Source organism: Leiobunum rupestre, chromosome 1 (assembly GCF_980474605.1).
Source record: "Leiobunum rupestre chromosome 1, qqLeiRupe1.1.hap1, whole genome shotgun sequence".
NCBI lineage: Eukaryota > Metazoa > Arthropoda > Arachnida > Opiliones > Sclerosomatidae > Leiobunum > Leiobunum rupestre.
Window position 1 is genome coordinate 73,916,594 of NC_143384.1, and position 21,400 is coordinate 73,937,993.

The 21,400-nt window shown below is 36.5% G+C and overlaps 1 protein-coding gene across 5 annotated transcripts; it reads left to right on the forward strand.

The window, feature by feature from the left end:
• Window positions 1–11,069: 11,069 nt before the first annotated feature.
• Window positions 11,070–19,247, forward strand: LOC149966367 (SRSF protein kinase 3-like). Of its 5 annotated transcripts, none has more exons than XM_090153479.1 (13): window positions 11,070–11,230; window positions 12,925–13,161; window positions 14,301–14,409; window positions 14,481–14,568; window positions 14,764–14,851; window positions 14,927–15,033; window positions 15,102–15,264; window positions 15,337–15,588; window positions 15,865–16,116; window positions 16,229–16,323; window positions 16,389–16,496; window positions 16,565–16,727; window positions 17,829–19,247. In XM_090153479.1, exons 1-13 carry the CDS (start codon window positions 11,206–11,208, stop codon window positions 18,011–18,013), a joined length of 1,872 nt encoding a protein of 623 aa, XP_090009605.1. In that variant the 5' UTR covers window positions 11,070–11,205; the 3' UTR covers window positions 18,014–19,247. The 5 variants fall into 5 exon arrangements, with proteins under 5 accessions (XP_090009605.1, XP_090009599.1, XP_090009586.1 ...); XM_090153473.1 differs by having other exon boundaries at window positions 15,865–16,113; window positions 16,211–16,323; XM_090153460.1 differs by lacking the exon at window positions 11,070–11,230 and adding an exon at window positions 11,582–11,709 and having other exon boundaries at window positions 15,865–16,113; window positions 16,211–16,323.
• The last annotated feature ends 2,153 nt before the right edge of the window (window positions 19,248–21,400 follow it).

Genomic DNA, 21,400 nt, shown 5'->3' on the forward strand with positions numbered 1-21,400 from the left:
ATTATAAACCTTTTGCGTTTTTAGGTTACTAGCGTCAGGGGCGTAGGAACGTTCTAGAAGTTGGAGGGGGCAAAGATACAGGAAAAGGGGTCTGGAGAATGGTTTTTAATTTTTAATGGAGTGTAGCTTCTCCGAATGCATGTGTACTTGTTACTACTATGTAAATTGGCGGGAAAAGACTGAAATTTAAACACAGTTGAGGTTCTATAAACTGTATATGCTTTTAAAATGATAATTTGAGCCTTTTGAAGATTTCAACTGACCAAAGGTTGGAGGGGGCAATAACATTAGTTGCCCCTCCCAGCAAAACTCTAGGGAGGGGCATTGCCCCCCCCTGCCCCTCCCGGTTCCTACGCCCCTGACTAGCGTAGAAATCGAAATAATGAGACTAGAACCACTGCGCTCTCCGCCAATCGCAAATGAAACGGGTAAACTAGAAGCTTAGAGGAACTCGATGCTAGAAGGCTGCCATTAGGGTGGAATCGGGCTATCCGCGCCATCGGACAAGCCATGGTTACGGTGGAAATTTTGCATAACAGCGGGAAAATTAAAAATTATAAAAAATTGCGTTTCTTTTGCTCTGTAAAATCCGATTTCGGTAAGAAATAAAATGCTCATCATGTGTAATATTATAGGAATTATTTTATACTGATCTCGGAATATAGTTGTGCCCCCTCAAAAAAATTTGAGAGTGCCCCGTGGTGCCCTCTTAAAAAGTCTCGGTGCCCCCTTAAAAATATTATTGTGCCCCTAGAAAAATTTCAAAGTGAGTAAACAAAATCAATAAAATATGTCCTATTTACATATTATTTTTAGTTCAGTCCAACTGTACAAAATATACTAGCTGAAAACTATTCGGGAGTTCCGAACCGTTAAACGCAAAAGTTCTGGATAGTTCAGAACTTTTGTACGAATAGTTGTGATTCGTACGATTTGACGTACGCAGCCCGATGTGCAGACGAATTTTAGAAATTTCAACCTTGAGTTCCGACCAGTACTTGCTCTTGAGCAGGTACCATTTAGAACGGTTCCGAACGGTTCAACAAGAGGTTCTTGTCTCCGAATAGTTTGCATTTGGGTAGTTCTAGCATTTTTTTTGCCGAATAGTGCGCATGGGGACTGGTTGAACGGTTCAGAACTCACGAATAGTTTTCAGCTATTATTACCTTTTGTGTACCTCACTTTACTATATTAGTTCTCTTCCACGTGCGCCAAGTTGAAAGTTTAAGCTGTAGCAGAAACAATAATATAGGGACGTAATCTGGTACAAATATTGATTTGACTATACTAACTAAGGTTAATTTCCCGTAGCACTGTTGTCTAACTGCTAATGGTCGTGTTCGTCGTGTATTCAGTTGTATCCAAGTTATCCAACTATTAATGGCGGCGTATTTAACTTTATTCCCTCAGCGTAGTTCTCAGTTTACAACGGCTTTAAAAAACCTTGGAGGAATAAAACAAGTATACAGGAGTTGCGGAGAGCTGCGAAATCGGTTTCGTCAGTGACCGTGAACTCGCGCGAGACGGAGGGGTTCAAACGCGACTAGCGCCAACTGCATACGGAATTTTGCAGCTATTATCGTTTTATATCATTGTTTTCGCGTCGTCTGGTTTGTTTTATTCCTCCAAACAAATAAGAGTCATTTTGGAAAAAAGCGCAAAGAATTTAGAAATGTTTCAAAACAAACCAGACGACGTGAAAACAATGCTATAAAATGATAATAGTTGCAAAATTCCGAATGCCGTTGGCGCTAGTCGCGTTTGAACCCCTCCGTCTCGCTTGAGTTCACGGTCACTGACGTAACCGATTTCGCAGCTCTCCGCAACTCCTGTATACTTGTTTTATTCCTCCAAGAAAAAACACTGTCAAAGAACGGACATATCGTTATTCGATCTCGTTGGCAATTTAATCAGTATATAATATTAAATTATCGGTAGAACAGAACCAACGACGTAAGAAGTAAGGAAGAAAAGCAACTTGTTTGATGATAAATTAGTCGAAATCGTCAATTTAGAATGTAAAGTTAGAAGAGACGTATCCTCCTTGGAAGAGACCACCTATGGACTGTGAGACGGATGATAAAATACGCGAAAAAGTAGATTAGTCCATAATTAAAAGGGATAATATATCTAAATCCTAAACAAATTTGAAGAAATTAAAAAACTTACTAATAACTCGTACCGATAGGTCTTCGAGCGAATCTCGGATCAAATAGATCTTCGAGTAATAAACTACATAAAAACGAAATAAAATAGCCAGAAATTCCAACGGTAGACCGGTTTCGTTCTATTTGGACTCTGTCAGTACCGTGCGGGAAATCTGGCTGGCGACTGTTATATCCATAGAAATAGAAATTAGACTAGAAGCACGATTGGATTGGGCGGGGACGTACCAGCTAGAAGGCTGCCATCAGAGTGGAATCGCGATAATCGCGCCATCTCATAGAAACAATTTAAACTAAATAAGTAAATATGGTCACGTGGAATAACATAAAACAGATCGTAGGCAACGTATTAAAAACTTTTTTTATTTATCTGACATTAAGTTATTTAAACAGCTTTAGGAAAATCATAAAAATCTCAAGAATCTACAATATCTACGGTGTCACCGATTAAGTCACACGTTAACTTTGCGCAATCATTGTAAGTCTGAAATACCACAAATCATCACAGTTTAACTAAATTTTAATTATTTCAGTGTGGTTTAGAATATGCCTACATGAGATTCCAAAATCTTGGTTTCAGTGTCTTTTAAACAATCATCAGTATTAGTCAAATTGAGTGGTTTCCGGTAGTTCACTTTTTCCGTAAGTTTTCTGAAATAACCTCTGATAAATAAGGAAACTAAATAACAATTACTAAAATCAATAAATTGGCATACTCTAGAAGATGTAAATATGCTTTGTTCTGGAATAGATATTTTTGGGAGCTCTTTCAAATTCTTGTTTTAATAAAGAAATTATTCATATTTCAGTTAGTTTTTTATTTCAGAATGTATAGGGTAATTTTTACTTGTGTAGGTACAGCATTTACTTTCAAATGGTGCCTTCCATTTTGAAAGTAAATTTCATCCGGCAGAAAATGTTTACTACACACAAAGTCCTATGAAGTAATTTTAGATGGAGTCCAATTTTCCTAGTAATTCAGCATTTCTCAGAGGAAATCTTAGTGTAAAAAAAATCTCTTATTCCGAGATTATTGAAAAATATTTACTATAATATTACATACTTATGAAATGATAATTTTATTTCTTTCCCAGATCTCTCTTTACAATGTGAAAAAGCGCAGTTTTTAACCATTTATGCGGATATGCTTTTAGACGCAAAAATTTAAACACGAAAAGACAGCCGCAGCGCAGTGGATCGTCTTTTTTTCCCTCTTCAAAATTCGCGTCGTTGCCATGGCGACCATGTTTAATGCGTTTGTCAGATGGCGCGTATATCGCGATTCCACCCAAATGTCAGCCTTCTAGCTCGCCTGTTTCCCTTGGGATTGGCGGAAAGAGCAGTGCTTTCTAGTCTAATTTTTATTTCTATGGTTATATCGAAAAGATAAACTAAGCCTAAACATTAAAAATTTCAAAACGCGTTGCATAGCAACGGAAAGCCGAAAAGGGGGGAGTGTGGTGGAGAATAGTATATAATATACGATAAGTTAAGTTAGAAGAGACCACCTATGGACTGTGAGAAGGATGATAAAATACGCGAAAAAGTAGATTAGTCCATCATTTAAAGGGATAATATATCTAAATCCTAAACAAATTTGAAGAAATTAAAAAACTTACTAATAACTCGTACCGATAGGTCTTCGAGCGAATCTCGGATCAAATAGATCTTCGAGTAATAAACTACATAAAAACGCGTTTTGAAATTTTTAATGTTTAGGCTTAGTTTCTCTTTTCGATATAACAGTCGCCAGCCAGATTTCCCGAACGGTACTGACACGGCCAACTTTGATTTCGCGCTGCCGCGCTAGCGGCAGCGCGAAATCAAAGTTGGCCGTGGTACTGATGAGTTCCAAATAGAACGAAACCGGTCTACCGTTGGAATTTCTGGCTATTTTATTTAGTTTTTATGTAGTTTATTACTCGAAGATCTATTTGATCCGAGATTCGCTCGAAGACCTATCGGTATGAGTTATTAGTAAGTTTTTTAATTTCTTCAAATTTGTTTAGGATTTAGATATATTATCCCTTTTAATTATGGACTAATCTACTTTTTCGCGTATTTTATCAATTTAGAATGTAGTCTATATCGAAAGGCCATTATGGAGATATCTAGTTGTTTAACAGACTTTAACAGAAGGAGTCTCTTACTTTTATAAAGAATTTTATCAAGAATTCAGCAGATAATTATAGGTACTAATCTATTAGGTGTCAGTTTCTGTTACTTAATATTTTTAAAGTTCGTAACAAACCAGTGGCGTAGCTGAGAACTGAGAGGCCCCTCGCAAAAATCTCTATGAGGCCCCCCCTTTTTAATTTTTTTAAGGTTAGCGGGGCCCCCCCGAAGCTCGAGGCCCCCTTTGAAGCTCGAGCCCCGCACCGCGGGACCTGCGGACCATCAGCTACGCCACTGTAACAAACAATCAAAACAAAACCCAAATTAATTGGGGCAATCGATTGAAAAGTAAGTTTATATTTGTGCTGTTGTTACATGATTATCGTTTATTATAAAAGTTATGATAGTAGAACTATTCAACATATTAGTAATTAAAAAAACTAAGTCTTTCACGTTAGTTTTGGTAAAATACAACAAACAGTAAAAGTTAGGAACAGTGTCAGTAATAGTCCTATTTATAAAAAAAGTTACAATTTTTAAAAACAGGACTATTATTGACAGAGTTCCTAACTTTAAATAAAAGTGTTTTAGTAGAAAATGTCTTAACGTAAATTCATCGTGTTTAAATCATTTATATTTCAATATAATTAAAGTAGTGTGTAAAGAATACTTGTTCCTAATTTACTTTAATTGGGGGCGCCATATACACATTTTCAACCGGGCACCACAAACCCTCGGTACGCCACTGAGCGTGCCCCCTTAGGAATTTTTCGGGCCCCCTCAACTGAAAAATCCTGGCTACGGGCCTGGGGAGAATAAGTAGAGCGTTTGGATTAATTTAGGAGAGCGAAAGAGGATATTACGACGGATTATACCAGCAGCAAAAGTGACATAATTACCAACAGTGTGACAATCCCTGTACTTTCGTATGCTAAAGGTTTAATGAATGCTCGACTAGAGATCGACCACATAAAAGACTATTTATGGACGCCTTTCTGGATCTTTTTTTAGTCCATGGTATTATATCGTAGGTAGATGGCGATAGCATCTCCACAGAACGACGAAAAATCAAAAAGTACACTAACTTTGACCAGTGCTACTTAGTTCCTCCGTTCTTCTCTACGAGGCGTTATTTGTTGGTTTTAACTTCCTTCCCTCCCCAAGGCATACTTTCCCAGGGCCGTCACCAGGGGGGAGGCCGGTAGGGCGCAGCCCTGCCTAGAATTGGTTTGGCCCTACCTAGAAATTCGCGAGAAAAACAAATTAAAGCCCTTGGCCCTACCTAAAATTTTCGTTTTCCTACAAGGCTCCATGTAGGTATTATAAGTTTATAACGAATCTTATCCGGGTAACCTGTACTGAGAGCTAGTCTCACTATAGTGTAGTAGACTACAATACAAGAACGTTAGCCTATATTTGGTCTATATCCTGGCGCAATTTTCTCTCATTGACTTACTCGCTCGTAGACATACGTTCTAAAACGCCTCACTTGGCGGCGCGCTGGAGAAAATTTCGAATTTTGATGACGCATCAGTGTTCAGCGATTTGGTATCTAGGTAAAAGATAAATGATAATAGGTAAAAGATATTTGTACCTAAGGTAAAAGTATCTAGCGTATCTGTTGCTTGTTAGTAGAAAGATACTTTTATCTAGTTCAGCTATAATTATCTAAACGTGCTATACTGTTTATCTTCTCATACGTATTCGAGAGTTATATTCGCGTATCGGATATTTCCTCGAACACCTATTATCTTAAAATATAGTACCCAGTAAAAAATGAATTTATCTAAAGGTAAAAATATCTGTATCTAGATAATAGGTAAAGTTTAGATAAACAAAACGATTCCTATGTACTGTGAGTAGCCAGGGCCGGACTGGCTAGTAGTTGGCCCCACCGGCTACGCAGTCGTGTTAGCCCCATTTCCCATTAATGCCAAGTTTTTCCTATTTGGCCCCCTAAGTAGTGAGAAGGGGCCCCTTCTCTCAACGCAATTGAAGGAAAAAAGAGGGGGCGCACCAATAAGTGCCGCTAAGTACGGGGGGAACCAAAAACACCCGCTAAGTGCGGGTTACCAAAACATGTTGCTAAGTGCGGGCCAGGGGGGTTCCGGGTCCAGACTTCGGCCACCCCCCTTGACGGATTTATGCTGGCCCCCAATAAGTGCTGCTGAGTGCGGTGCTCTAGGCGATCGCCTTTGTCACCATGCCCTAGCGCCGATCTTACTTCCCCTACGTCATATCGTCGACTGCTTCGTCGTCTTCCTTTATGATAGGATAGTAGCGGAAAGATGGAGAAACACTGAACTTTCCGTATTAATAGTACCGACACATTTATGCGAAATACTAATTAAATTACATTCATGACGGCAAACGACGATGTCCGTCATGTTAAGAGTAGGTGTTTCTTTTAAAGTCTGACCAGGGGTGGATTGGTCCGGTGGGCTGGTGAGCGTTATCTCACGGGGCCTCGACCAAAATTACCCTTTAGTTCGACTGGGGACCGCTTGAAAAGTGATTTTTGGGGGGCCGCAAGCCTACAGTACCCACTTCACGAAAAAGGCGCCTGTCCACCCCTGAGTCTGACTCTTGCGCTACAAACGTTAATAATGCTCAGTGTTTCTCTCAGAAACGTTTCCTCGGGGGAAGGTAACTAGGCTCAGGGTGGTTTTTACCCGACAAACGTGTATGTGATGTCCATTGGCAAGCTCTTAAAGCCCGGGAGGCAGACATTCCCCCCGAAGAGATGCCTGACAGAAACCCAGATAATGCTTATTCAAACTAAAAACATAATTACGTTCGTTTTCACTCTTTGTACCTGGTAAATCTTTTTATCGATGTATTAAAATATAACTACCAAAACAAGAAAGATAAGGAACGTCGCAGATAAAGCCCCTCAAAAAAAGATAGATACCAAAGGGCAATAATTTAGATACATAAGATACATTCTTTGCAAACAGATACGGAAAAAAAGGTATTTGTAAGAAATTTTTATATATCTGTGTTCGCCTGAAAAAAGTTAGTATCTTTTACCCACAATAGTATCTAGTACCTAAAAACGTAGCTAGATCCGTATCTAAATATCGTGTATCTAGATATCGCTGAACACTGTGACGCATATAACCCCCATTCCCTCTTCCAGATTTGCCAGATGTACAATCTGGATCGTATTTGTACGATATTTAGGCGGTCGGTACGATATACGATCGGAAGGTGGGATCGTACGTCTATAATACGATCCCGACATAAAATTCGATCCAAAGTACGATCCGAGAATCAGGTACGTATATCCGCCTAGGCATATTTAGTAATATATCAGCAGAGCTCCGACTTCTACCGGAGAATTAGAGAAATTCAGGCATAGCCTAGTTCCAGTGATCGGAGTAAGTGTAGCTCGTGAAAGGTAGCCCCATAGAAATATCATAGGTAACTAGAATGCTGCCGCCTACGGCCGAACTTGACGCCAGTTCGTCTTGAACCTTCAGCCAATGAGAGGCCGTAGAGTGGTTCCGCCAAGGAGGATAATAATCTTCCTTGGATCCGCTACTATAGCGGGAGATAGGTGACGTCATTCTCTCTGGTGACATTAAATTCTTGGCAGAACCACTCTTTGAGCTCTGATTGGCTGAGATCTGGCTATCGTCTGCCACGGCGTTTGGCCCATTTGCCAGTTACACGGCAGCATTCTAGTTACCTATGAGATTTCTATGGGTAGCCCGGTAGTCGTTGGTTTATAATAAAACTAATAAAACGATTGATCTATCTATCTCGAAAACTGATTGTACATATAGGAAAATTAAAATATTGTAATTTAAAGTGTCATTGCTAATTTGCGTTTTTTGATAGAGGAAATACACGACGTATGAATTCAGTTATTGTAAATACTAATAAAAGTCATCTTTACTCTGTGTAGCCGCGGAGCGAGCGAAGCGAGCTCGGTTACTATAGACCTCAAAATGTGCCCTAACATGGCCCTACCTAATTTTTTGGGCTGGTGACGGCCCTGTACTTTCCTTTCTCCCCTCCCAACTTGTATTTCGCTCGTAACATTCATTAAGAAATAGGTCCGATTGACACACTTTTGGTAATTATGTCACTTTTGCAGCAGTGGATCGTATTTTCTTACTGACTTTGTTAGTATGACTAGAAAACTTTAACCCCGGATCGATCATGACGCCTAAAATCTCTCTCAGAGAGAGTTGTTTTGATAGGGCAACCAGATATAGTATAAACAGAGTTGGGGTTTTTGTTTCCTAAGTGTAAGACTGAACATTTGTCAGCATTGAAAGTAAGACCCTTTGATGTAGCCCACGCGACAACCGCAGTAAGATCAGACTGTAATTTTTGACAATCAGGGATTGAACGTATAGGCTGATACAGTTTGGTATCATGAGCAAACAGGGCTTAAAAGCAGTCACGTACAGAATCGGGAAGGGAGTTTATAACGACGTTAAACGATAATGGGCCAAGGACCGAACCTTGTGGTACACCACAATGCACATTTGACCAAGTAGATGCCTCCCCATGCACTACCACACGCTGTTTACGGCCAGAGAGATAGTTAGTCCTAGGAGGATGTAACATGGGGAGAAAAAATTCGGGGTTTACTAGGATGGCAACGTAAAACGGTCCGACATACGAAAGTAAAGCCATCTATTGGAAATATTTGGAACTTGTATTAATTTTTGGTAGTGTTACAATGTGTTTTTAGTCACGTGTTTCTAGTCACGATGGATGTGAATAATCTAAAAAGGTTTTTTAATATTGAAAACGACGGAAAAAGTAAATTTGAACATTTTTTTTCACAATGAAACTCTCAAACGTTCCTTGATTCATATGGCTGTGATATATTTTTCCACATTCATCAATATGGGAACATTTTAAAACGTAAAAGCCTTTACTTTTTTAAGACCCAAGGTTACTAGAGATTTTTACTAGGAGACCAAATGCTCGAGCAATAGTCGAGATGAGAACGGACATAAGCACTATACAAAATCTTAAACGAGTTAGCACTAAAAAAAGAGAAAGATCGCTTTAATAGATAAAGGGCTCTCATTCCCCGGGCTGAAGCAGCTTTGCTGTGAGTGTCCCCCAACATTCTGCCCGAGAGCATCACCCCCAAATCACGAATGATATTTTGAGATTCGATTAGTCTGCCACCAAGATGATACTGGAAGAGGGGGTTGTTACTCCCACAATGTAGAACTAATATTTGGTGGAGTTGAAACTCATACCGTTAGAGCCCACCCAATAATCTAATGCATTGACATCTGATTGAAGTAAAAGAGCATCAGACACAAAGGTTATTCCACGGCCGACTTTGCTATCATCAGCAAAAAGTTTCAAAAACGACTCCTTGACCACAAAAATGACAAAAAGTGTGGGGAACACCACTAGTGACCGAGCACCAGGACGAGGTGATGCCATGAAGAACAACACGCTGAGACCTATTACTTAGGAAATCAGCAATCCAGTTAACAATGATTGGTTGAACCTCTAAGAGCTCCAATTTGCGAATAAGTAGGGAGTGGGGGACTGTGTCAAATGCTTTCCGTAGGTCTAAGTAGATAAGGTCAACGGCGTCCCCATTATCAAGACAGCGCGTGACAGCCTCCATAGTCGAAAGCAGATTCGTGAAGTAGGAGCGTCGGAGGAGAAAGCCATGTGGGTCATTAGAAAAGAACGATCGTTTTGAAAGGAAAGAAACATGAGTGTCACGAACATGTTTTTCGAGCTCTTTACTGGGGAGACAGGTCAAACTAATAGCTCGAAAATTGTCTACCGAGCAGGAATTGGGGGACTTTTTGATGGCAGTGACATTTGCCTGTCTCCAAATGGACGGCAGCCAACCCGACGCAATAGAGAGTGTAAATATCGATAACACAGGGGATGCAAGAATGGCAGCGCCCTCTTTGAGAAGACGGGGATGAAGATCATCCGGCCCTGGTGATTTACTAATGGATAATCGATTAAGACGCAGCACGAGCCAGAATCGCGGACATACGAGTTTAGCGCCACCTTTTCTACATGTTTTAAACAAATTCGTCTGCTAGTTTCGAATATTAAAATTAATTGTCTACTCCTACTAAAAACACGGGACTAGAAATACGCGAATAGAAAAACTAGCAGACGAAAAGCCGATTAAAAGTGTAAAGATTCTACGATAGATGGCGATACTTGCTATGTCCGTGAATTTTTTACTGCCCCGCCTAAAACGGGAGACGACAACTCCAGGTTTACTTGAATCCTCCTAGGTGTCAATCGGACCTATTTCTTAATGAATGTTACGAGCGAAATACAAGTTGGGAGGGGAGAAGGGGAAGTATGCCTTGGGGAGGGAATTATGTTAAAACCAACAAATAACGCTTCGTAGTGAGGAACGGAGGAACTAATTAGCATTGGTCAAAGTTAGTGTGACTTTTCGTCTTTATGTGGAGATGCTATCGCCATCTACCTACGATATAATACCATAGACTAAAAAAAGATCCAGAAAGACGACAATAAATGGTCTTTTATGTGGTCGATCTCGAGTTGAGCATTCATTAAACCTTTAGCATACGAAAGTACAGGGATTGTCACACTTTTGGAAATTATGTCACTTTTGGTTAAAGGGAGTATGAACTTCCATATTTATGGTGGATCAACGAATTTCACATTTCTGCCACCAGGCTTAACGGAAGCTTTAGATGATTGGCGCTAGTTACGTTTAAAGCAATTCGTAGCTCGTTTTAACAGACAACTTTTTGATTTAGTTATTATTTTTCAGTTCGATTCAGTTCAGTTTATAAAGAGCTTAACTTAGAGCGCTATCTATTGGTTCATTTATGCAATCTCTCGCAAGTCGGCGGAGACTTTTCTCGCGTTTTTGTTGTGGTCTCGCTAGTTTATAATTTAATTTTGTTTTAATTTTTAAATATATAGGAGCGTGATGAACTCTGATGTTAATAGAAAAGGTAATATTATCTTCGATCACTGTCTACAAAATTATTTCTTATCAAAAGCTCTTAGTGTTCACTGAACGCCTTTCGGAAGCCAAGGCTTAATATGAATTTTGTTGTCAAGGTTTAGGCTTAGCGTTTTGGCTCAAGGCTCTGTAGATTTGAATATTAGTTGGATTTTCAACTGCAAAAGGGAAAGTTGGTCTACAGTTCGGTGTTGCCCAAACTTATAACCATTAATTTGCTTTTATAATTTCTAAACGTTCGTTTTCCCTGTAAAATGCGGCAACTACTATTCAACAAGGAATGTTTCTTAGAATTAAACCCTTTGTTTTTGAGAGTGATGTTATTTTAAAAATTTTGGATCTTGTATTTTCCTTATCATTAAATTAAATATGAGCTACCAACAATGATTAGTATCTCCCTAGTTTATTACCTCATGAGTTTTATGATGATATGGATTCGGATTTTCTACTCTACCATTATGGGCATTTGTAAGTTATCAATGATTTGATCTAAAATAAAAATATTATACAAGAGTAGCCTTCCCTAAAATATAGAATATATTAGAAATGTGACCATGTACCTATTTAAAATGCAACAACTATTACCTCATGAGTTTTATGATTATATGGATTCGGATTTTCTACTCTACCATTATGGGCATTTGTAAGTTATCAATGATTTGATCTAAAATAAAAATATTATACAAGAGTAGCCTTCCCTAAAATATAGCATATATTAGAAATGTGACCATGTACCTATTTAAAATGCAACAACTATTACAATATGTGTCAAACTTGGCCTATAATTTAATTGAAAAACAAAAAATTATTTATTACTCCTTAAAGCAACACCTTTTTTAAGTAAAACTATATTCTACTATTTGCCATTGAATGATATTTACACCAGTAAAGAATTATAATCTTTGTTAGATAAAATGAAATGAAATTATAGTTTGGATAAAGTTAATTCTTTCACAAATTATGTTGTATTAATCGTTTGATTTGGTGTTTAATAGTTGTAGCAATTAAAGCATAAAGATAGAATTTAATTTTCACAGTCAAGGATAAAAGTTCTTTGCTTATCTAAAACACTTGAGTAGCAGTAGTAGTTGCTTTCGAAAATACGGGGCTACGTTAAGTTTCACCTTTCAGCTGTCACTCTTTGCTTTATCTTTTTACGAATGTTAAAATAAGAAGTTCAAGCTTTGCATCAATCATGCACATTAAATTTTTAATTCCAAATACTGATCTGTAATGAATATGTTGACTGATTAGACATTTTGATTTAGTAATTATAATTGAAAAACCAAGACCATATCAGGCAATAATTTTAAAATGATGTGAAATAATTTACTGCTCTTAGAAGTTGTTAAGGAATAAAATCTTACCAAAAGTGTTGGAAATATGTCTAGTTTCCAACTTCCACTTGAGACCTATGACCCTTCACATCTATTATCAAACTGGTTTTTAAATTGGTGTATCCATAAATCTTTAATTTATGCATTAGTCCCAGTTGACTATTGATTAAATAAATCAGTTTGATTCCAAGATCTGTTCAGTTATTGATCCTGGTTCAAGCGTTTCCTACATTGGCCAGTAATGTAACTTAAAAATTTAGAAATATAATGGTGTATGCATTTTGGTATTCTGATTAATACTGTGAGAGATGAGTTTTTATATTGTTTGTGTATTTTCTGTTTACAGTTATGGCTATTCAAGCTAAAAAGAAGCGCTCCAAAGGCCCAAAGTCCAAGTTTAAAGGTCGCAATGACACTGGGGGACCAGTAACACCAGGGGATAGAACTCCTGGTGAAAAAGCTGGTAAAAGACTTGATCAACAATATTCTTCGGAACCAATTTATGTTGATGAAGAAGAAGAAGAGGAAGAGGTTTTGGGATCAGATGAAGATGAACAGGAAGACCCACATGACTATTGCAAAGGTTAAGCTGAATTTTGATATTTTCTACTATACACATATCCAGCTCCCCTGCGTCTTAACAATATAAGAGACTATTAGGAAACTACTCAAAGGTTTTTAATCTTATTCGTAATTGTTTTTTTATTTCCTTAAAAATGGGTATATGTATAATTAGATAATGGCTTATCTGTCTGCCCTGTTTTTTTATAAATAAATGGAATGATTTTGGTTCCAGTGCCTTGAAAAATCATTGCTGCTAATGGGTGGGGATATTTTTCAACAAAATCTGGAGACTTGTATTCCTTTAAAAAAATATCTAATCGAAACCCCATTGCAAAGGAGAGAAGAATTTTGTTTAGAGTTTTGAATAAACATATTTTATTTTTAACTAAGGATCTAAGCAATATTAAATTGGTCGACAATTTTCAAGGGCACCACTCCCATCCTATCTCCAAACTTCCTCAAAACTTGAGGAAGATACATTTATGTTTTTTAGTATTGGCTCATCTTGTCAGCTACTGCTCACCTCCCCCACTTTTAGTGGACTTTGCCAAATTTAAAAATCAAAAGTATGAAAATATTTTTAAACCTATTCTGGGCAACATTCCTAATTGACATTATGTTATGTATAGCCCATTTTTCTGATCATTAATAAACTAAATTCACATTCCTTCCTTTGCCATATTTTAAGAAAAGTAATTTTTATACTTGGCAAATGCATATGTAAATTTGATAACAAACCTGAGAAAAATATCGTTAATAATCAATAAGGGCTGTAACACAAAATAAAAAACGCAGTAATACTTGAAAATATTATATCAAGTAGGCTTATCAACCGTCTATTTCACCATATCAAAGCTATAAATAGATCGCGATAGTATAAGAGTATTGAAATTTGTCATAATTTTTCTGTCTCGAAATGTGAAATTTGATTAAAAAATTGTTTGGTAACTAAATCCAACATGAAATTTATGTTAAAAGATTTAATTATTATCATAATACATGTGTATTATAAGAACAGTTTAACTTGTGGCTAATTATAACCAGTTTTAAATTTTATTAATGACAGTGTGAAAATGATGTGGATCTTTCCTGAAAAAAATATTTATTAAGGCTTATAAACAAAAATTAATTGAACATATATTAAAATATTTCTTGTAGGTGGTTATCATCCAGTAAAGATAGGAGATTTGTTTCATAGTCGATATCACGTAGTGAGAAAGCTTGGTTGGGGCCATTTTTCAACAGTATGGCTCTGCTGGGATCTTAGGTTGGTATTTACTATGATCACTTTTAGTGATTTCCATTAGCAACACAATTACTTACATTCTTTGTTCTTAGTGGGAAGAGATTCGTAGCTTTAAAAGTAGTCAAAAGCGCAGCTCATTATACTGAAACTGCTCTAGATGAGATTAAACTTCTTCGGAGTGTAAGAAACATTAACATTTTGTTACTTATATTGAACTTTCAATCAGCCTCGTGATCTGTCCTGATAACTGTTAGCCTACCCAACCCATGTTTTAAATCAAACCACTAAACCTTTTCCTCTTCTAATTGAGCCTTCTTAAGCCCTGTTCCCAATGGTTGTTCTAATGGGCCATGTGACAAATTGTAACATCCATAGGTTAGAGACAGTGATCCTCAAGATCCATATCGTGAGAGGGTGGTGCAGTTGTTAGACGACTTCAAAATATCAGGAGTAAACGGCACCCGTATCCTTTTCCAAAAACATTTTTCCATGGAACTTTTAAATGATGATTACATGCCTTGACTACGGTAAATCTTAGATGTGTGTATGGTTTTTGAGGTATTAGGCCACAATCTCCTGAAGTTAATAATACGGTCAAATTATCAAGGAATTCCTATAGCAAATGTGAAAACTATTGTTAGACAAGTAAGTTTCTTCATTTGGAAATTTTTTTTTTCTTAAACACTTTTCCAATGTAAATAACATCTGTTTAGGTTCTTGAGGGCTTGGACTATCTTCATACTAAATGTAAAATTATTCATACTGACATCAAGCCTGAGAACATACTTTTAACTGTTGATGAGGCGTACGTTAGAAAATTAGCTTATGAAGCCACGCAGTGGCAAAAATTAGGTCTTCGATTACCTGGCTCTCATAGTACGTTAAATACTAGTTTTTTTTTCGTCATATTTTGGTCTAATTTATTTTCTTTTATATCGAAATTAATAGTTAGTACAGCTCCCAAAGAATTTCTTGGTCCTGATCCTAGTTCAAAAATGTCTAAAAATAAAAAGAAAAAACTAAGAAAAAAAGCCAAACGCCAGCAAGAATTACTGGAAATACAAATGCAACAACTCGAAGAACTGGAGCATGAGTCTCAAACGACACTTCAAGAGGACAAAAATACTAATAGTCCTTCTCCTGAAAGTACCTCGCAGAAGTCAATAGAATTAGGTTTAGCCAATGGAGACTCTGAAGATGGTAATTTGTTTAATTTTCTCTTAAATTACCTTATGTTAAGGACAAAATTTCTTTTTCCCTATTTTTAAATCAGAAAAACTAAGTATTAGCTTCATTTTTGTAATAGTCGTTCGCTGAAGAAGGACCACGTTCTGATAGCTCAGATTTAAATAAAATTTGTTTTAAAGCCATGAAGTAGCAGCTTTTGTTCGAAAAATAATAATAATTCTTAATTAACCATGGCTCAAAGTTTTAACATTTATAAGTATTAGCTTAATTTAACTTTCCGACTTTTAGTTTCACTAGTTCCTTGTTCAAGGACGGAGAGCATCGCTGTTGATGTCATTTCTCAAATTACGGAAAGGTCATCTTCGCCAACGCCAGAAAACGAATTACCCGATGAAATTTTTGGTTATAATGGTCACGATGGTTGTCTAAATCCTTCTGGTGACTTCATGCAGCGGCTGGAACGCTCCGAAAGCACTCTTTCTCCTTCAACTCAGGAGAAAAGTAAAGAAGGAACTCTAAGGAGGGTTGCTTCATGCCCTGGTATTAAGAATTATGTCTCTTCCGGAATGGATAATTTCCACTTTGATGTTTTCTTTTGTACGATATGATATATTATTTTTTTCTGTTTACCCCACTGACGTCGATGATGCAGATAACCAAAAATCTATTGAGCACAGGCCAGATCCAGTTCTGGAAGTTTGTGACATATCAGTCAAAATCGCTGATCTTGGCAATGCTTGTTGGATGGTAAGTGGTTAAGACATTTGGGCCAGGATTAAATAAGGTTATTGAATGTTTTTGGCATTCTATAGGATCATCATTTTACTGAGGATATCCAAACCAGGCAATATAGGTGTTTAGAGGTTCTTCTTGGTGCAAATTATGGTTTACCAGCTGATATTTGGAGTACAGCTTGTATGGTATGAATGTGTACCCCATTTGACCCATAAACTTAGTTTCTGATGGCTTTTTTTTTGCTATTTTGAAGGCTTTTGAAATGGCTACGGGTGATTATTTGTTTGAGCCACATTCGGGCGAAGACTACTCGCGGGATGAAGACCATTTAGCCCATGTTATAGAACTTCTAGGTGAAATTCCTAAGCACATAGCATTCTCTGGAAAATATTCTCGAGAGTTTTTCAATAAAAAAGGTAAGTCTTTGTCTTTTGCTAAATAGTATGGCAAAGGGTGAAAAATGGAAACTTACTAAAAATTATAGTGACACTTTAATTTAAGTGAATAAATCTGTTAAACAAATTTTCTGCCTTACTCTGAAAGAGTTGGCTGCATGAAAAACAAATTGAAATAGAACTTAATGAGCATTAATGTTAGGAGTGCGGCGATGAATAGAAGATACACTCTGTAATCAAGAAGTATCCCTTTCCTAAAATTAGGGTTTAATTTAACAGGGTTGCCATGGTACCTGAAATTCCTGGAAAAGTCAGGGAATTTGAATATGGGTATGACAGTCAGGGAATTTGAATATTTGTATAAAAGTCAGGAATTTTTAAAATTAGTCTAATAGCTTTTTCCATTTGATTGCTCAAGTTTCGCTCCGAATCTGTATCGACTAGAGTAAAACCGCTAATGGAACATAAAATTTTGATCAGAGTGATCTAGAGCGCTAGAGAGCAGTCAAATGGAAAATGCTATTAAAATCAGGGAATTTGAGTATGGGTATAAAAATCAGGGAAAAGTGATAGAATTTTAAAAATTAGGGAAATGTCAGGAAATTTGTATATGGTTATAAAAATCAGGGGAAAGTCAGAATTTTAAAAATTAGTCTAAAAATCAGGGAAAAATCAGAATTTGAATATGGGTATAAAAGTCAGGGAATTTTAAAAATAAATCTAAAAATCAGGGAAATGTCAGGGAATTTGAATATGGGTATAAAAATCAGGGAAATGTTGTGGAATATAATTTCGGTCGCAAATAGGAAACTTTTACTAAAATATAGGTTAAAAAATACAATCTTGGCACAAAATAAGTCGGGGAAAATCTCCAGAGATAGTCAGGGAATTTGATTGTGAAAAAACTTTGGCAACCCTCTTTAAGCGTGCTTTAATGATTGAATCACTCGCCTAGGATTGACACAGGTTCATGCGATTTATGAGAAACCGAGTTTTTACATTAATTTTCTTTGCACATTTATTAAAATTTGCTATTACTATTAGCCAAAGCTAGATTACTTGAACTAGAAATTTAATAATATAACATTTTTCCGATTGTATATTATTTTGATTTGAAATTAGGGGAACTGAGACACATAACTAAATTAAAACCTTGGGGATTGTACGAAGTGTTGACGGAGAAATACGAGTGGGATCCAGCAGAGGCGCAAGCCTTTACGGACTTTCTTATGCCCATGTTGGCTTTTGATCCAGCTGAGCGTGCCAAGGCTTCCGATTGCTTGAAACATCAGTGGCTCAATTCGTGATTATTCTCGCAAACCTACCCATTATCTCTTTCTCTGTAGCGACAAAATGTAAACAAAACAAAAATCAATAGGGGGAAAACAATATTTACTTGAAAACCAAACCCACGCAAACTAAGATTACTTTCTCGGCCTTTGTATAATTTAGTTCGAATAACTTATCGCGATTATTATTATTGTTAACATAAAATGAATGGTTAATATTTTGTTTTCATTTTTCGCCCCCCACCCTATCTCCATCGTTCGTTCATCCGTTGTTTTCAAGCAGCTGCGTTGCTCGTTTAACAATAATCATTATTTTAAAAGTGATAGTATTTGCGACAGGACCAATAAGTTCCTCCAATGTTAGCTGCTAAACAAAATAAGCGCAAAAGCAGGTTTTTTCTCGTTGTGTATAAATAAAAAAAACAAAATAGGTTACTATTTACCGTATACTTCGGTGCTAGGAAAAACAAATTTTGATGCAAAATATAACGGCTGTATATTTATTAGACTAGACCCCGTAATTTTTATTAGGGTTTGGTTTTAATGAATAGCAAAAACTTTGTTCTTTTTTCATTTTTTTAGCAAACTTTAAAAAAAAATAATAATTTTTATCTTGAAACTCTTATAGACTTGAATAATTATTAATAATAAACAATGTGTATGGTTATTATGGAATGAATGATAAAACCGTTTATTTTCACACACCTTAAACTAAAGAACAAAAACTTATTTGGAGTGTTTCGCATTTATACCATCCTGATGAAAAAAAGGAAAACTTTTTCACGTAAATAACTTTCGTTTTCAATACCTTCTTTTCGGTTTGTATTGAGGGTAATAATATCAGGAATAATAATAATTCATGAGAAATTCTTAGGTCTATTATATCTAAAAACAATTCAAACTTGTCATATAGACAAAAACAAGCAACTCTCTAAATACAACATAAAGAACTGCCCCCTTAGGATATAAAATTAGGAATGAAAAACATTTTTTGGCTGCCCCTCCTAAAACAAAAGTAGACTACTCGAATATTTTCATTTGTATTCCAATGAAAACTTTATAATTTTACCCCGACAATGGAATAGGAAAATGTTCTTGTTAAAGCAACAAAATAAAGATTGAACAATTTAAATAAAAACCGAAGTCCCACAAATTACTTCCCGAAACCTGTTTTAAAACATCCGAGGGATTTAATATTATGTACCTTAGTGAATGCTTTGTCGTAATTTAAATAAAAAATAAAAACATTTAATTGCATTTGAATTTATTTAGCCTATGGTGAATAAAACTGAAAATATATTTGGTTTGCAAGTTTGAATTAGCAGCTGCTATCAAAAGTAAATAGGGAGAGAAAGTCTATCACTGCCTTCAGATTTTAACTTCCACCATGCTTGACACCCTTTTTAAAGAGCTAGTGATCACGTGATATTTCTAACCAATAAGGATAGCACATTACGCGCGAAGTAGTGCATTTGTGGTATTCCGCTGCCCTACATTTCAGAAACTCATTATCGACCAATTTTGAGATTTTGAGTTTCACTACCTTTTATACTAATTTTAAGTCGCTGATTCCTAATTATTTTTCAAAACGCATTTTTAAGCCAAATTTTCAAAATTACCGCGCAGAAACGCATTATCGTGCAGGAGATAAGCATCTGCTTAGGACGTAACGTTGGAATTGGTCCGATAAATTTTTCAAACGCGATAGCATTGTCTGCTAGACTTTCTCGATTAGTTTTAGGACCCACTGAGGCCCCTGCTAAAAAGCATACCGGCATACCGGGCATACCATTAGCCAAGATAGGAGTGAACTTGGCCAGAAATTTTCCTAGCTTATACAAAATGGCCTGGTTCGCTCTTATCTTAGCTAATGGCATGCCAAGACTTGTAAATAGCGGCAGTCCACGCGTCAAAAACCCCGGAAAAAATTCATGGGACTCCTAAAAAAATGTCTTTAGAATTTTATGTTCTATTAAATGACAATAAAACTTTAGAACTAGACAGCCAGTGTTTGAACTTTAAACAAAATTTACCTATTCTTTCATTTTCTGCCTTTTCGGCAATTTTTGATGTATTTCTGGCTTTCACTTGCTCATTTAAGGCATTTACATCAATCTTAAACATAAAAGATTTAAAGGAAAGAAGCTTGTTTAAAAAACATAAGCCTTGGCTAATCCGTAAGTTCCGTAACTAAATCCTATTATAAAGCCAAAGCAATTCAATGTCAGCAGCTTTATACTATTAACAAATATTTTTGAATGTATGAACTCATAAATAATGCTGTTATTTAGTTATTTTACTACTTAATTAAATAGGCAAACATAAACTAATTTAATACTAGCCAAAAAAAAAGCCCAACACAACTGTTACAACTGTACAACAAATGTCTCGTGACTCGTGAGTGAGGGACCGTATGCCCATGCTTTACAGCACGGGCATACCATTAGCTAAGATAAGAGCGAACTTGGCCAGCTTATACAAAGCGTTTTAGCTTCATTTTCGCGCAAGGTTTTGAATGTTTATCCATTTTACAGACATCTTTATTCAGTTAAAATTACTTTAAAATGATTTAATTTAATTTCAATAATAAAACTTGATAATAAATTGTTTTAACTTCATTTCCGAGTATTTTCAATGGGCATATCTGCGCTTAGAGGGGGCATACTTGGGCCAAAGGGTTGGAACTTCATGCAAACGTCATATTTAAATGTTTTTCATTTCCGACTACTTTTCAATGGGCATATCTGCGCTTAGAGGGGGCATACTTGGGCCAAAGGGATGGAACTTCATGCAAACGTCATATTTAAATGTTTTTCATTTCCGACTACATTTCAATGGGCATACCTGCGCTTAGATGGGGCATACTTGGGCCAAAGGGATGGAACTTCATGCAAACGTCATATTTAAATGTTTTTCGTTCATTTCCGACTACTTTTCAATGGGCATACCTGCACTTACAGGGGGCATACTTGCGCCAAAGGGATGGAACTTCATGCAAACGTCATATTTAAATGTTTTTCCTTCATTTCCGACTACTTTTCAATGGACAATTAATCCTTCCAAGAAAGCTAAACTAATTGAGGAAATTATTTGTCGAATCCCCGTGATTCATAGATTATTTTGGATGGAGCTGCCAGAAAACAACAATAGAGACTTGGCACTCCGTAGCTTTAGCCATGGCCGCCATTGTGGTCATATTTTTCTCCCAACGATAAAAACTATTGGAAAAAAACTGTGACGTAACACTGACAAGTCCCTATAGCGATGACTTACTAAAGAGTCGTGGATTGGCCGAAGAATAGAACGTTATATAGAATGTTATGTTATAATGTAAATTAGTTATAATAGTTTTTATGCTGTGAACAAAATGTTCCTTATTTAAGAATATTTATTTTAACAAATAAA

Excerpts from the sequence above, each read along its gene's own strand:
- LOC149966367 (XM_090153460.1), top strand. The coding sequence starts at position 11,625 with ATGATTAGTATCTCCCTAGTTTATTACCTCATGAGTTTTATGATGATA. Across the intron at positions 14,569-14,763 it reads AGATTAAACTTCTTCGGAGT|GTTAGAGACAGTGATCCTCA; the intron begins GTAAGAAACATT and ends TAACATCCATAG. Across the intron at positions 16,324-16,388 it reads TTGGCAATGCTTGTTGGATG|GATCATCATTTTACTGAGGA; the intron begins GTAAGTGGTTAA and ends GGCATTCTATAG.